Below are 16,790 nucleotides of genomic sequence, written 5' to 3'. Positions count from 1 at the left end.
TGCGTAGACTATTTCTGAGGGGGAAACACAAAAATTGTGAGCTGATAATAAGGGGGCATACCTTTTTCGTTTCGGTGGATTCCCGTTCACGGCCTGGAAGGATCTTCATCGTGGCATGGAGGTGGTATGAGGGTGCCCCTGACATAAGGCTGATGTCTTTCTCGATTAGGTCGGGACCCTGCTAGTTCTCTCCTACTGTCGTTTCTTCGGTCTTTTCTAGACACCATTTGTACCGAGGTCAGATGTTGGGTAGGTCCGTTGAGATCGTCCTCATTGGCTCTTACCTTGGCACAATAGGCGTTATGTATCTCATCCCAAGTGGTTGGAGGGTATTTCATGAGGCGATTTAGCAACTTTTTGGTCGCCCGCGACCCATTTCTGCTCAGCCCATTCAGAAAAGCGGTTACCGCCATTCCTTCAGATACATTCGAAAGGGTCATTCTTACAAGGTTGAATCAAGCGAGGAAGTCCCTTAGCCCTTCGCTAGGCGATTGCTTAATGGCGAGTATGTTGTTCACCCTCGCCTCTGCTTTTTTGGCTCCGGCATAGGCAGTGACAAAATTGTCTGCCATTTCCTCGAACGTTTCTATGGATCACGCAGGTAGCTGTGAGTACCAAGTCAGGGCTCCGCTAGTTAGGGTCTCTCCAAACTTCTTTAGCAATATGGATGATACTTGTTCCTTTGTGAGGTCGTTGCATTTCACCGCAGTGACATAGTGGGTCACATGATCCTCCAGGTCCATCGTGTCGTCATATATTTTCAAGTACGGTGGCATTTTGAAGGCTTTTGGTATGATGTGTGATGCATCCTTGTCACTATATGGTTTCTCGACAAAACGACCGACGTCTCTTTTTGGCAGAAGTTTTGGGGCACCTGGTATTTGGTCTACCCTTTCTTGGTGCTCCTTCATTTGGCTACGGAGCATTTTTTTTCTTGTTATCCATCTCCTCTATTTTCCTCAAAATGGTTGTGAGGGTGTCATTACCTACATCACTAATATTATGAGTAATACCTAATGCGGGGGGAGCGTGCTGTTCGTCAGTTGTTGATGTGGCACCAGCTCTTGTTTATTCCCTATTCGAACTCTGAGCGGGCTTGTCGAGGAAGCCGGTTAGCGTATTTTCCAACCATGCCTCAAGTAACTTTTTTAGTGCTGGTGGTGCTTCTTCTATCGTGGACGTAGACACACCCTTTCCGTGCGAGGTCGTGACATTGTCGGGAGGTGGAGGTGAGCTATTTTGCCTGGGAGAGGTGTTTGGTTTTATGTCTTCACCCCCGTTTCGTCTACTTAGTTAATGGTGTTGAGGAGATTGCCGGTGAGATCGGCTACCGCCTTTCTCTTTTCCTCTCCATTGCCTGCCATAATAGATTTGTGCAAACATGGAAATATGAGATTTTGCAAAGTTTTGTTTATTCTTTTTTTTAGATCTAGAAGAAACTAAAATTTTAACTAGAAAATCCCAACAAATGACGCCAAATTGTTTGACCAAAAAGTGTTAAGCCTTTTAGCTAAACTAATTATATAAATGATAATGGAAAATTCTAGTTAAATATAATAAGTCATAGATCCAAGATTTATGGATATCAATAACATAAAAACCACATTCAAAGCTATTAAATATCAATGGGGTGTTTAATGATATTGTTATGAATGAATGAGGGGATAGTGACAATCAATAAATATGATAAATGGCAATAAATGTAAATAGAGAGAATGAGTCACCCAAATATTAAATGAGGTGGATGATTCTCCCTCTGACAGTGATGTAAGGTAACCAAACGTGAGAATATAAAGAACTTTATCAGATCTGATGTAAGAAAGCTTGGGACAAACAACAAATCGAATCTTTGGTAAAGATAATGTTTGTAGTTACTTGAGAGTCAACTTTTCTAGAGAGAGCTTATCATATATAATATTATATAACCCTTTCTTTTTCTCTCTCGTCCTACTTATATGGGACATATCCTTACCTAAAAGTACAAATGCAGACAATATTCGGCAGAATAGTTCTTTAAAATATCTTATTGCTAAACTAGCCGTTTTGGCCGATCTGAATGCTCGACCTCGACCTTAGCTGCTCGGCTCGCCAATGTTATTTCTTAAGCATGACCGCGGCCTAATTGATTCTTGATTGCCCTCTTTCAGACAAGGTCTCCTTGATCAGATTTTGACCCATACATCTATGAAGACATTTTTAAGTCAATATTAACCGATCATGGTACTCGTCTATTTTCAATAGTTCATCATGGAAAATCGTGCAGTAAATAAGAAAATTAAATAGTATACTTAAATATTACTTCAAGATCCAGGGTTTGATAACACCTCTATGTGATGACCCGCCATGTCATCATACCACATAGGCGCCATTTGGCATATATTAATGCTATGTGGAAGCTTACATAAGAAGAATGCTAGCATTTGTGAGAAGATTCTAGAGAGGCATGGACATTTCCTTAGGAAGAACCTAGATCTTTATGGATTTGCTAGGAAAGTCCTTGGAATCTTCTAGGCTTGTAGAGAATTCTAGAAAAAAACCCTTATCTTGTAAATATCAAGGACTTGTGTAATAATTAATATTTACACACTAGCCCCTAGAAAACTAGTATATAAAGGGGGTCATTCATTTGTAATTCACCAAGAAAACAATTCAAGTTCTCTCTAATACAAAGCTTCCTTTAACAATTCTCTTGTGTTCTTTCTTCCATTCTCTTGGAGATCTTGAGTGTAGTAAGGCTGACTTGACATAGCAAGAACGTGAGCAAGTTGTGCAAGATCGTGAGCGAGTTGTCAAGTGTCGCACGTGTACTTAGTTAGCAACTAAGGACGTGACATCGTGGTATCAGAGCGAAGGTTTCAACTAAGGGAATGGCGAACGATGGAGAAATTAACGTTGCCAACACCCAAGCCAACGTCATCCAGGATGCTGCTGGCAAGAGCGGCCGTAGCAAAAAAGAGGAATGCCACCAACAAGAGCCAGGAGGTGCCACCTGAGGTTGTGTCAAACAAAGGGCTTACATCCCAAGAACCATCTGCCACTGAGGCGAGCGAGGATGAAGTGGAGGTCCTTCCAGAGGACGTCTTGCTCGGTAAAGAGTTGGTGATGAAGATGAACGCGGGGATAGATACCGTGGAGATATTTGGCCAACGCTTGGGGAAGGTGGAAGGCACCCTTAATGTTCTTGAGGGGCACACTCTTGAAGAGATTGAGAGTATCCGAAATGACTTGGAGGGACGTACACAGACTGAGATGGAACTAAGGCAAACCATCACTGCCTTAGAGTGCAGACTCATGGAGGCTTTGAGTACTATCGATGCTATGAAGGCAAAGATAGAGTCACTCGAAGAGCATGTCAATGCTGGCGTGACCGAGGTAGACAGCAATGTTGTGGTGACGAGGGAGGCCAAGATCGAGGCTCCCAAACCCTCGGTGTTCAAAGGTGTTCGTGATGAACAAGAAGTGGAAAACTTCCTTTGGCACTTGGAGAACTACTTCAGGCACGACAAAGTGAGGGACGACGAGGCTAAGATTAATATTGTGGTATTGTACCTCTCAGAAACTGCCATGCTATGGTGGAGAAGGAAGATGGCTGACGTGGAAAAAAGTCTAGGTACTATTAGCATATGGGATCAGTTCAAAGGGGAGTTCAAACGACAGTTCTTTCCAAAGAATGTCTTGTACGAGGCAAGGCGCAAGCTTAGGGAATTGAAGCAAATAGGGAGCATACATATCTATGTCAAGGAGTTCACTACCCTTATGCTTCAAATACCCAACCTGACCAATGATGACTTATTGTTCCACTTCATGGACGGGTTGCAAAATTGGGCTAAGTAGGAGTTGCAACGCCGACAAGTCACTGATATAGACCAAGCCATAGTGGAGGCCGAATCATTGATGGATTTCAGGCACGACAAAGGCAATGGCAAGGAGTCAAAGGTTAACAATGTCAAAGGTGGGGGAGACCGTGGCAAAGTCAAGGAGATACAACAACAATACTCCAAGACTCAAGACTTCAAAAGGTCGAGTGGTCGTCAGGGCTACGCCGAGAAGAAGGCACAGGTCAAGAAGAAGGGATGCTATATATGTGGAGGGCCACATGGCTTCAGGAATTGTCCTGACCTCAAGAGCCTCAGTGCCATGGTACGTGAGCGGAAGGAGAAGCCACAAGGAGAGAGTCCGAGAACCGCACAGTTGGGTATGATCAGATTATGTGGTGTTGTCACGAAGCAAGCTATCCAACCTACCGAGAATGGCAATCAGTACGTGGATATCACCATCAATAACAAGCCCACTCGTGCAATGGTGGACACTGGAGCAACTCATATTTTCGTGATTGAGGCTGCCGCAAAGAGACTGGAATTGAAGCTTGCTCCAACCAACTCTCGCGTCAAGACCGTGAATGCCGAAATACAGAATGCTCGTGGGGTAGCTAATGGATTTGGTGTCAAATTGGGAACTTGGAAAGGTATGACAAACTTTACCGTAACCGCTATGGATATCTTTGACATCATACTGGGGCAAGAGTTCTTTAGACATTGTCATACTTTAATCAACCCCTACCTCCAACGTCTCTTGGTTATGGAGAGAGAAGGAGCTTGCATGGTATCTACATTGACTATGCCACACGAACAGAGCCAAACACAACTCTCAGCTATGCAGGTTGTCAAGGGGATCAAGAAGGGGGAGCCGACGTTCGTGGAAACCATCACAAGTCTGGAGGAAAATAAGAGTTTTCAAGAGACACTGCCGCCTTGCATAGAGAAGTTGCTTGAGGAAAACAAAGATGTCATGCCCGAGGAGTTTCCTAAGCACCTGCCTCCTAGGCGAGAGGTGGATCACAAGATTGAGTTGGAGCTAGGGGCTAAGCCACCCGCATTTGCCCCATATCATATGGCACCTCCCGAGCTAGAGGAGCTCAGGAAACAATTGAAGGAGCTGCTAGATGTTGGTCACATTCGCCGATCAAAGGCACCTTTTGGCGAACCAGTATTGTTCCAGAAGAAGAAGGATGGATCGTTACGTTGTTCATAGACTACCGAGTACTTAATAAAGTCACCGTGAAGAATAAGTACCTGATCCCGCTCATTGCTGACTTGTTCGATAGACTTGGGCAAGCCAAGTACTTTACCAAGGTGGATCTTCGAAAGGGCTACTACCAGGTTCGCATTGCAGAAGGGGATGAGCCAAAGACACCATGTGTGACGAGATATGGAGCCTTTGAGTGGTTGGTGATGCCCTTCGACTTAACCAATGCATCGGCCACATTTTGCACCCTTATGAACAAGATCTTCCATCCCTACCTTGATCAGTTCGTGGTAGTCTACCTAGACGACATAGTCATCTACAACAACACCTTGGAGGAGCACATAGAGCACTTAAGGAAGGTTTTCCAAGTCTTGCGAGAGAACGAGCTATACATCAAGAGGGAGAAATGTGAGTTCGCACAATCAAAGGTGCACTTCTTGGGCCATGTCATTAGCAATGGAGAGCTACGCATGGACGAGGCTAAGGTACGTGCTATCCAGGAGTGGGAGGCACCTATAAAGGTAACTGAGTTGAGATCCTTCCTTGGCCTTGTTAACTACTATCGTCGGTTCATCAATGGATACTCAGCAAAGGCCTCTCCATTTACTGAGTTGCTAAAGAAGAACAAGCCATGGGTTTGGACGGAGCATTGTCAAAAGTCATTTGAATGCCTTAAGGCAGCTGTAACAAAGGAGCCAGTCTTGGCATTACCTGACTTTGCCAAGATTTTTGAGGTGCACACAGATGCCGCAGACTTTGCCATTGGGGGTGTCCTGATGCAAGATAAGCATCCCATAGCATTTGAGAGCAGCAAGTTAAATGAGACGGAGCAGGGTTACACGGTACAAGAGAAGGAAATGACTGCCATTGTGCATTGCCTTCGTACATGGAGACATTATCTGCTCGGGTCGAGGTTCGTGGTCAAGACTGATAATGTGGCTACTAGCTACTTTCAGACACAGAAGAAGCTCACACCAAAGCAGGCTAGGTGGCAGGATTTCTTGGTCGAGTTTGATTATGCGATGGAGTATAAGCCAGGAAAAGGTAATGTTGTAGCCGATGCCTTGAGCCGGAAAGCCGAGCTTGCTGCAATTACTTCAGCAAGATGGGACATTAGGGAGGCTATAAAAGAAGGCATGCAGCATGATCTAGTAGCCAAACAGCTTATCGAGTTAGCCAACAAAGGCAAGACGAGACGGTTTTGGATAGAAGACGGCCTACTACTTACCATAGGTTGGCGGGTCTACGTGCCTAAGTTTGGGGACATTAGACGACGGATCATAAGGGAGAGTCATGATACAATGTGGGCTGGTCATCCAGGTCAACGTCGCACTAGGGCCTTGGTTGAGTCAGTCTACTATTGGCCATGCATGCGAGATTATATAGAATGTTATGTGCAAACTTGTCTTGTATGTCAGCAGGACAAGGTGGAGCAACAACAGCCCGGAGGACTTTTGGAGCCACTACCAGTTGCAGAGCTTCCATGGGAGAGCGTGACTATGGACTTTATTACTTGCCTACTGAAGTCCGACGGTTATGGTACTATTATGGTGGTCGTGGATAGATTTTCCAAATATGCCACCTTCATACCTGCCTCACCAGGTTGCACAGCCAAGGAAGCCGCCAAGCTGTTCTTTAAGAGCGTGGTGAAGTATTGGGGCTTACCAAGGCATATAATCAGTGATCGAGACCCCTGCTTTATTGGAAACTTTTGGAGAGAGTTGTTTGACATACTTGGTACGGAGCTGCACTTTTCTACTAGTTTCCACCCACAGACGGATGGACAAACAGAACGAGTCAATGCCTTACTAGAATGCTACTTGAGGCATTATGTAAGCGCGCATCAGAAAGATTGGGCAAAGCTCCTAGACATCGCCCAATTCTCTTATAACTTGCAATGGAGTGAGTCCACTAGGCGGACACCATTTGATCTAGCCACATGCCAACAACCACAAACTCCACATTCATTACCAGTCGTGTCCTAGGGAAAGAGTTTGGGGGCTTATCATATGGCCAAAGGATGGGAGGAGCAGCTCGACACTGCTAAGTCCTACTTGGATAAGGCAACTAAGAAGATGAAGAAGTTTGCTGACCGTAAGCGGCGTCCCATAGACTATAGAGTTGGGGACATAGTCATGGTGAAGTTTAACCCAAGACAGCTCAAGGCACTACGGGGCATGCATCAGAATCCAATTTGCAAGTACGAGGGGACATTTAAGATTGTCACAAAGGTAGGCAAGATCTCATGCAAGCTTGACATGCCATCGTATCTTAAGATCTACCCTGTCTTCCATGCCAGCATGCTTAAACCATATCATGAAGATAAGGATGATCCAAGTAGGGGTCAATCAAGTCGAGCGCCAATGACTATCACCGCCACACATGATCGAGAGATTGAGGCTATCATAGATTACCAGGCCAGGCGAAAACAAGGGCAAAAAGCCACCGCTATGTTCCTCGTCCATTTGGAAAGGGCAATCACCGGAGGAGGCCACGTGGGAACGATATGAAGACTTGTGGCAATTCAAAGATAAGATCCGAGAGTTTATGCAGCAGCACTGTGTCGCGGTCGTCGCAATATTGGGTGGGGGAGAGTGTGATGACCCGCCATGTCATCATACCACATAGGCGCCATTTGGCCTATATTAATGTCATGTGGAAGCTTACATAAGAAGAATGCTAGCATTTGTGAGAAGATTCTAGAGAGGTATGGACATTTCCTTAGGAAGAACCTAGATCTTTATGGATTTGCTAGGAAAGTCCTTGGAATCTTCTAGGCTTGTAGAGAATTCTAGAAAAAGCCCTTATCTTGTAAATATCAAGGATTTGTGTAATAATTAATATTTACACACTAGCCCCTAGGAAACTAGTATATAAAGGGGGCCATTAATTTGTAATTCACCAAGCAAACAATTCAAGTTCTCTCTAATACAAAGCTTCCTTTAACAATTCTCTTGTGTTCTTTCTTCCATTCTCTTGGAGATCTTGAGTGTAGTAAGGTTGACTTGACATAGCAAGAACGTGAGCAAGTTGTGCAAGATCGTGAGCGAGTTATCAAGTGTCGCACGTGTACTTAGTTAGCAACTAAGGGCGTGACATCTATCTCTAAAAGGAACAACAAAGAATATTTCAAGAATCAATGTTCTGTAACCCTTCTTTCTTTAAAGGGAATAACAATAACCACTTTTTTCCGTAACTTTATGTGTGGCTTAGTTATCCCAATACTCTTTTTCTTCCCATATATCTCTCCATGCACCAACGTCAAACCCAAAGACCATTATTCCAAGCTTCTCTATGAAAAATGATTTAAGCTCATGGTTAGCGATTGTTTCCATAGTCTTATTGGTTCGCCCATGGAATTCTGAACTTCCTGAGAATAGAGAATTTTTTCAATTTCGACGCTCAGAATATGCAGGTATAAAAATGTGAACATACAATAAATTAATATTGCTCTGCTTCTTCCATAAATAGGCTGAAATTGGTATCCTTATGATCAGAAGATAATTTTCACAGAGATAAGATAATACCAAAGAGTTTATGTGCAAAGATTAATAGAATTTTTTTAATCTATTCCGAAATCAGTCTCCTCGCAAAGTTACTTGAACCCCTCATGACTTCAGGTGCATCTTTGAATTTTAAAAATCCGTTATACAAACTATAAAATATCAATCTATTTATTGGAGATTGCCACTACTCAACACATTGAAAATTTTCAAAATAATTGATAGCGCACCACAATACCAAGAATAAATATATACAGGATTTCTAAAGTTTATCAAAAGCTTGAGATTACGTCTTTGGTATTTCCTATGCACGGCAAAATTTAAAGACGCCAAAATTTACGTCTTTGGATAAAATAAATTTTCTGCCTCTTCCATGAAATGGGATGCATTTTTATCCTTATGAGTAGTCAATTTTTGCGAGACAAGATAATACAAAGAACTTTGTGCCAAAATAAATGATTTTTTAGCCGAGCTAAGACTGAAGAGGAGTAAGTTATTCGAGACGTTGTAAACTTGACATACGATTATCATAGAAAATTTAGCACAAAGGATGAGTAGATACAAAAATACATCAAGAAATTAATATATACAAATCAGAGATTTTAGCTCCCCCTATATATTAACAGTTCAATGGGATTATAGAGGCGGTTTCCTTTCAGACACTTCTTGTCCATTTCTCTCATATGTTTTGTTTGACTTTACCTCCCAAATTAATCAATGTAAATATAAAGACATGAGCTTAGAGCGAAAAAGAGCAAATTTTCCTAAGGAAGGCCGAGAATTTGATTGCAACATCAATACAAATAATTGCCAAGTCTAAAAAAATATATATAAGAAACTGCGTAGTTATGATGCCAAAGGAAGGCTGTCACGATCCCAAACCGGACCCGATCGTAATGGCGCCTTTCGTGAAGACAAGGTCAGCCGACACAATTTCCAAATCAACCATTTCCCATTAAAAGTTGTTTTTATACCATTTATAACTCAATAATCTCATAATGAATATCAAAAGAAAAATGCGGAATAATTACACATGCCCGACATCGGAGTGTCACTAGTCATGAGCATCTACCAAGGTCTGAATACAACAACAACAGTCAAAAGTGTACTAAGTACAGTAATGAAAATGAGAGGAAAGAAGCAGTGTTGCGAACGTCGTGCAACCACCTTGCTAACTCTAATGACCCCGCATCTGAGCAATCAACATCCGCTACCGGGTTCCGAAATACCTGAATCTGCACACGAGGTACATGGAGTAATGTGAGTACTCCAACCCAGTAAGTAATAAGAGTAAATAAAGACTGAGCAGTAGGAAACGATGAATCCATAAATATGATAACTCAATAAGCACAACATGCTTTCAATCAGAATACAAGTCAAACGTCTCATTTAAAATCCAGCTTTTGGTAAAAATCATTTAAAATACTTTCCAACAGTTTCAGTAGGGGTTCGATACCATTTATAATAAAAGAGATGAAAACCATAATCGGCCCCTCAGGCAAAACATAGTTCGTAAACAGCCCCTCGGGCAAAACAAGAATCATAAACACCTCACAACATAAAAATCTTAGTGGAAATAACAAAGCCAACTCAGTGATTAAATACTGAATATCTCATAAAAACTCCAGCTTAAATGAAAGTTGTTTAAAAATATTTGTTCCACATTTTCAACAGAGGCTCAGTATAAAAAGGAGTGAAAACAACAATTACATCAAAACAAGCCCCTTGGGTAGAGCATCACTCATATATGTATACAGCCCCTCGGGCAAGCCTCTCAGTCACTCGAGACTCAACTCTCATCAGTCCATGCTCACACTCAGCACTCACACTCAATAAGTGCAATCCAATCCGTATATCGCTGCGGCGTGCAACCTGATCCATATATATATAGTCGATTGCGCTCACTGGGGCTGTGCAGACTCCGGAGGAGCTCCTACAGCCCAAGCGCTATATCGCTACGGCGTGCAGCCCGATCCATATATATATAATCCTCACAACCAGGCCCTCGGCCTCTCTCAGTCATTAGCCTTACAATCAGACTCTCGGTCTATCTCAGTCATCAACCTCACAATCAGACCCTCGGTCTATCTCAGTCATCAACCTCACGATCACTCGGACCATCAGTAAAACAGGGAACTCAGCCCAAATAGTATTCACATTTTTAAGAAATAAAGTGATAAAACCAGATTTAAACAATAACAGGTAAAACATGACTGAGGATATGCTTTCAAAACAAATAAAGTGAGGAAAAATAGTGAAAATGCCTCTAAGGGTCTCAGCAGGTCGGCACAAGGCCCCAAACATGGCTTATAGCCCAAAATATAATATAAATCTCTAGAACGTGGAATATCATAAGATTTCAAATAAAATACGCGACTTAACAGTCGTATGGGACGGACCATGTCACAATCGCCAACGGTGCATGAGTCCACGCCGTCATCTAGCGTGTACGTCACCTCAAAGTAACACTACATGTGTAATCCGGGGTTTCAAACCCTTAGTATTTACAATCATTACTTACCTTGATCCGGTCCAAACTCTAGCCCGCGATGCCTTTGCCCGCATGAATCGACCTCCGGATGCTCCAAGTCTAGCCACAATCAGTACATAACTATTAAAATATGCTAAGAGAATAAAGCCCACTCGAAAATATCCAATTTACATCAAAATCCCGAAATTGCTCCAACCCGGCCTCCGGGCCCACGTCTCGAAATTAGGAAAATTTTATATCAATAGGATCCTTATCTCTCACGAGTTCATACATATCAAAAGTTCTCAAATCCGACCCTAAATGGTCCTTCAAATCCTCAATTAAAGGCCTAAGTTCCCAAGCCCTAGTTTCCCCAATTTTAACCTTTGATTTCCATAATTTCTAGCTTTAATCCATGAAATAATAGCATAGGAACGAGTTTTGGGTCCAAATTCCTTACCTCAATGAAGTTCTCTTGAAATCCCCTTCTCAAATCACCCAAGAAGCTCCCAAGCAGAAGTCAAAAATGGTGAAATAGCTAAATCTCGCGAAATGAAATGACTTATATGTTCTGCCCAGACCCTTCTGCATCTGCGGTCCAAAACCCGCTTCTGTGGTACCGCATATGCGGTCAAATCCTCCCCTTCTGCGAAATTCACTTACCAGCCGCAAACTGCATCTGCGATCCTCTCTCCGCATCTGCGATTCCGCAGATGTGATCTCATTAGCCGCTTCTGCGGTTTACTCCCGCTTCTGCGACGCCGTACCTGTGGCCCCCAAACCGCAAGTGCGAAAATACCAGAAGCAGCAATATCAGTTGCTGCAACAAGATTCCAACCTCTCCGTTAACCATTCGAAATCACCCTGAGGCCCCCGGGACCTCAACCAGAAGCACAAGCATAACCCAATACCTTATACAAACTTGTACCAACCTTCAAAATACCTCAAACAACATCAAATCAACCAAAGCACATCGGATTCAAGCTAAACTTTCTAAAATCTTCCAAATTTCGTTTTTGATCAAAAACCCAACCAAATCACGTCTGAATGACCTGGAATTTTGCACACACATCCCAAATGACATAACGGAACTACTGCAACTTCAGGAATTCTATTCCGACCCCTATATCAAAATCTCACCTATCAACTGGAAAACGCCAAAATCTCAATTCGCCAATTCAAGCCTAAACCTTCCACGGACTTCTAAAAATGCATTCCGATCACGCTCCTAAGTCCCAAATCATCTAACGGAGCTAACCAAATCATAAAAATTCCTCTTCGAGATCATATACCAACAAGTCAAATCTTGGTCAAACTTTTCAAATTTTAAGTTTCAAATTGGGAACTGTTCTTCCAAATTCATTCCGATTACCCTGAAAATCAAAACCAACGATTTACATAAGTCGTAATATATCACGCGGGGCTTTTCATGCTCGAGAACTGGCGAGCAAAGTAAAAAAGCTCAAAACGACCGGTCGGGTCGTTACAAAGGCAAATAGTTCCACATGATGATTACATTAAAGGACACCTCTATTGCCGGATTGTAGTTGTATCACAAATGATGAATATATTGAATTCCTAACTAATCCCTAAAATCTAAATCTAATTAGAGTCTCCATAAGATATTAAACATGATTGGCAGAGGAGCAACATAGCTTGCAGAAGAATGCTAATTAATTAGGTGGCAATTCAAAAATCACAGCAATAGATAAGACTGAGCATGGTGTATCTGACTGAGCATATTGTATCTAGATTTCTATTTATACCTCTTCATACTACACTTATTTTTCTGGAACATGTCAATCAAGTCTTATTTCTCTGAGGTCGCTATAATTTTCTTCAAAATGTAATATCCGGTTCATTGATCTACACAACAAACATATCTTTTTCTCCCCCAACATTAGAGAATGTCCAATATTTATTAAAATTATGCCCACAAAATTGACGATAATTTGTTGATGGTGAGGGTTCATGTCATACTATACCATAGAAATGTGCTAATTACACACACCAAAAAAAAGTTAACTTTTTTGGCAACAGAAAGTCTGCAAAAACACTAAAAAATATGGGAGCAGCAAATTACTAAGAGATTCACGGAAGCTTAATAGTTAATACAACGGCTCACTAGAGGAGTTTAACAATATCACAGTTTCAACATCCAATGCATTCATCAATGATAGGTTATATGCATCTTTGTTATGTTTTGATGATCTAACAAACTTAATGATAAGAACCAGATAAGGAACCTGTTACAAATTCTCAAGTACTTAAGAACAACAAATCTCAATCTGAGGGCGTGGTTAAATTCTTCAGAGTCAAAGAAACAATAGAGGAAACAGATGGACACTTATTCCCTTGCTGACTGTACCAGTCAATCCCCCCTCCCCCTCTTCCCCCACAGCTGTAAAGTTGCTATATGCACATGCAATAGTGCAAACAGTGCAGCAGTCAACTTTATGGGGAATGCCCTTGTACCAAACATGCTTGCATCATTCAAGTGATGTCACCTATGTAATATTAACATTGAAGCAAATGCAAAACAACACACTTGCACATTCAAGAATCTAAGAAGCATTTCTCTCAAGTGTGTGTGTCAATCCTGCAAGTGATACTCAAGGGCATCAAGAACAAAGAACAACATAACAAAGGACCGTTTCCTGTATTGAGTCATTACATGTCCTTAGTTGTGTTGCACCTTTGTTAAAGTACTTTACTTGTAATTCCTACTTAGCTTAGTTAGAAGCATTGTGTAGGAAACCTTTTGTAAAATCATAAACCTTGTGTTTGTATCTTGACTAGAGTTAGTTGAGTTGTAAGCTTTGTAATAGACTTATTACAAAAGGGCTTGTAATATAGTTGTTACAAGTTAGTGAGGGATTAAGAGGTTAATTCCTATGTTACAATAGGTTGTAATATGAAGTTTACTCAGTCGTGAAGTTTAAATCCTACAAGGGTATGTCGTGGTTTTTAATCCCGTGAGCTGGGAGTTTTTCACGTAAAACTCTACTGTGTATTTACTTACTGATGTGTGTGCTTTATGTGGGAACTAATAGAGAACCTGGTTCTCTATATAGTTTTGGTGGACCCGTAATTTCTACCAATGAGTATGTGTGTGTGTGTGTGTGTATATATATATATATATATATATATATATATATATATATATAAAGAACTCAATTTGGCGCCATGTATCAACTCAGCCTACTAATTGGTAACTCATTTTTCACTTATTGGTATCGGGTAGCTAATAAATATATATCTCACAATAATAATGTGTATATCAAAATGTATATCACAAATTTGTTTTCTCTATTTACATATATCAAAGTGTATATCAAAAATATATTTTCCTTCTTTGTATAAATATGGTGGATTATAATTTATTTTTGTCTCTATATCCAAGCATATAATACAAAAATAATTATATTGTTTGTATATCACTGCGTATAATACATCAAATAATATGTATACCAAAATGCAAATCGCAACTTTATTTTCCTTCTTTATGTATATCAAAATATAGAACAATTTTTTTCTTTTTTTTTTGTATAACCAAAATTATTTTTTTCTTTGTATATATCAATATAAAACAAATAATTTCTGGTAGATAATATATATATATATATATATATATATATATATATATATATATATATATATATATATATATATATATATATATTTGTTTCTCGGCATGTGCATTGCACGTGTATATTAAGTCATGTAATACCCGATTATATTTCTTGCACCTCTCAAGTGAAAGACAGAGCTTGATACTTGCAAAAATGAAGATGATTGGTCATTCATTTGGGTCATATATTGGGCATTTTTATTCGGTGTCAATGATAACTTTTTTATTACAGTGATCCAAGAAGTGTTTCTAATAAGTTTATCTCGAGCTTAAAATATTTTCTAAAGTCCAAGATAACAAATGGTTTACAGTTGCACTCTTAGTAACGTAAAGGATACACATAATAAAGAATAAAATAGATAAAATTAAAGCCAAACAATTCAAACTCAATTAAATTCTACTCATTTCCAAATTACGACTATTTTACATAACATATACAACTCAACAATAAAAGATATTTAGAACTCATATCAGAAATCAATTGATAAACAAAAACAAGGAGGAACATGAGAGGTTTGTATGAATATAAATGTTTTTTGCTAATTAAATAGAAGTGAATTTAAAAGTTGATTTTGCTGAAAATTAATAATATGAAAGTTTAGCAGATAAATAGAAGAAGATGACTGAAGAAAGAAGATGATGGTCTGGTGAAGAAGTAGTAAGAAGCCATTAACAGAGAAGATGGAAAAGGTGATTGCTTATTTTACCATGTTTTTGAGTCAAAATTTTCAAACTACGTTCAACGTACTATGTATTATGTCGAGTATTCCATGCATCCAACATCTTATGTATATATGCCTTTTAATTGTTTCTTTTTTATTGTAAAGAGCACAGTTTGTTGTACTAATAATAATTTGTCTTTCAAATCTCTAGAAAGGCAGGGAAATAGGATATAACGAATAATTACAAAGAAAATAACCATGCACTTGTATTAAGAAACATATTTTCTTAGTGATATATTTATTTGCAACAAATTATTTGGGTAGAGAGACAGGTAAGAAAATTCTAAGAGATTATCCAAATAAAGATAGTGAACCCAACTTCTTCTCAATCACTAATCCCTACACATCAAATATTATGATATCTTTTAATTGCTGGGTCATTAATATGAGACAGTTAACCATGTCACCTAACAACGCCTTATCTTTTATTAGGGAAAACTATCTATGTTTTGAAAGTATGTTAACGCCATATTCACTTCTTGGGGCGAACGTAGAAATATATAAAAAATTTATTATTTATCTTCTATTAGGAACCATGCTGAAATCTTGATAGTTTGGAATGGTGTAGCACAAATGGTACTTCATCATTATGATGGTGAATTCAAAAATTTCACCAAGCGGGCATTACATGTTAAATTAAGTTTAGTTCACATGATGTATCTAAATGCAGCAACATTGAAAGCACTTCCAAATTATAAATTTATCTATTATGTTGGATCATCAAAATATTTTTATTTTATGAACTTTAAACAGAGAGAAAAAAGGAGGAAAAAATAATACTTGATAAAATATGTTTTGGCATGTTATTAAATCAAAACAAAGTTAAAAGTTAGGCAATTAGACGGTGGAAAAGATATTTATGGATTAACTTAGTTATCATACAAATGAATAACACGATTTACATGAGAATGCATCTTTCATTTGCAAGAAGCTGATATGGCATTTACCGAAGTGAGCATATTACAGTTTATGTAACGTATTAAGGGAATCAAACAACAATAGCATGTACAATATAGTCATTATAAGAGTTTTATTTAGAAGAAGATTATTCACTCGATAGTTCAAGGGCGGCCAGACCCTAAAGCATGTGAAGCACTTGCTTAAGGCCCCAAGAATTATAGGGCCCCAAAATTATTATTTCTCTATATACAATATATTATTTGTATAATTATTTCTTAGTATTGATAAATTTATTTCTTTATTTTCATATTAATAATAACTTAGTATCTTCCTCTAATTAATATAACCAAAATAGTTTTCCGTCAATCTTATTTTACGTTTTTACTGAATTATATTTCTCTATTCATTAGTTAGTCATGTAAATATACCTAATAATCTAACATATCATGTATTTTTCTCACATAAATTATACTCCCTCCGTCCTAATTTATATGAAGGTATTTGAATGGACATGGAGCTTATGAAATAAAGAAAGATTT

The 16,790-nt window shown here is 39.5% G+C and overlaps 1 protein-coding gene across 1 annotated transcript; it reads left to right on the top strand.

Moving 5' to 3' along the window:
• Positions 1-7,034: 7,034 nt before the first annotated feature.
• LOC138890498 (uncharacterized) lies at positions 7,035-7,535 on the top strand. Its single transcript, XM_070173888.1, has one exon. The coding sequence runs from the start codon at positions 7,035-7,037 to the stop codon at positions 7,533-7,535; it is 501 nt and encodes a 166-aa protein (XP_070029989.1).
• The last annotated feature ends 9,255 nt before the right edge of the window (positions 7,536-16,790 follow it).

This window comes from Nicotiana sylvestris, chromosome 4 (assembly GCF_000393655.2).
Source record: "Nicotiana sylvestris chromosome 4, ASM39365v2, whole genome shotgun sequence".
Lineage (NCBI taxonomy): Eukaryota > Viridiplantae > Streptophyta > Magnoliopsida > Solanales > Solanaceae > Nicotiana > Nicotiana sylvestris.
This window is presented reverse-complemented; position numbering and strand designations above follow the sequence as displayed.

Bases quoted from the DNA above. Each gene is read 5' to 3' on its own strand.
- LOC138890498 (XM_070173888.1), top strand. From the start codon at position 7,035: ATGGCCAAAGGATGGGAGGAGCAGCTCGACACTGCTAAGTCCTACTTG.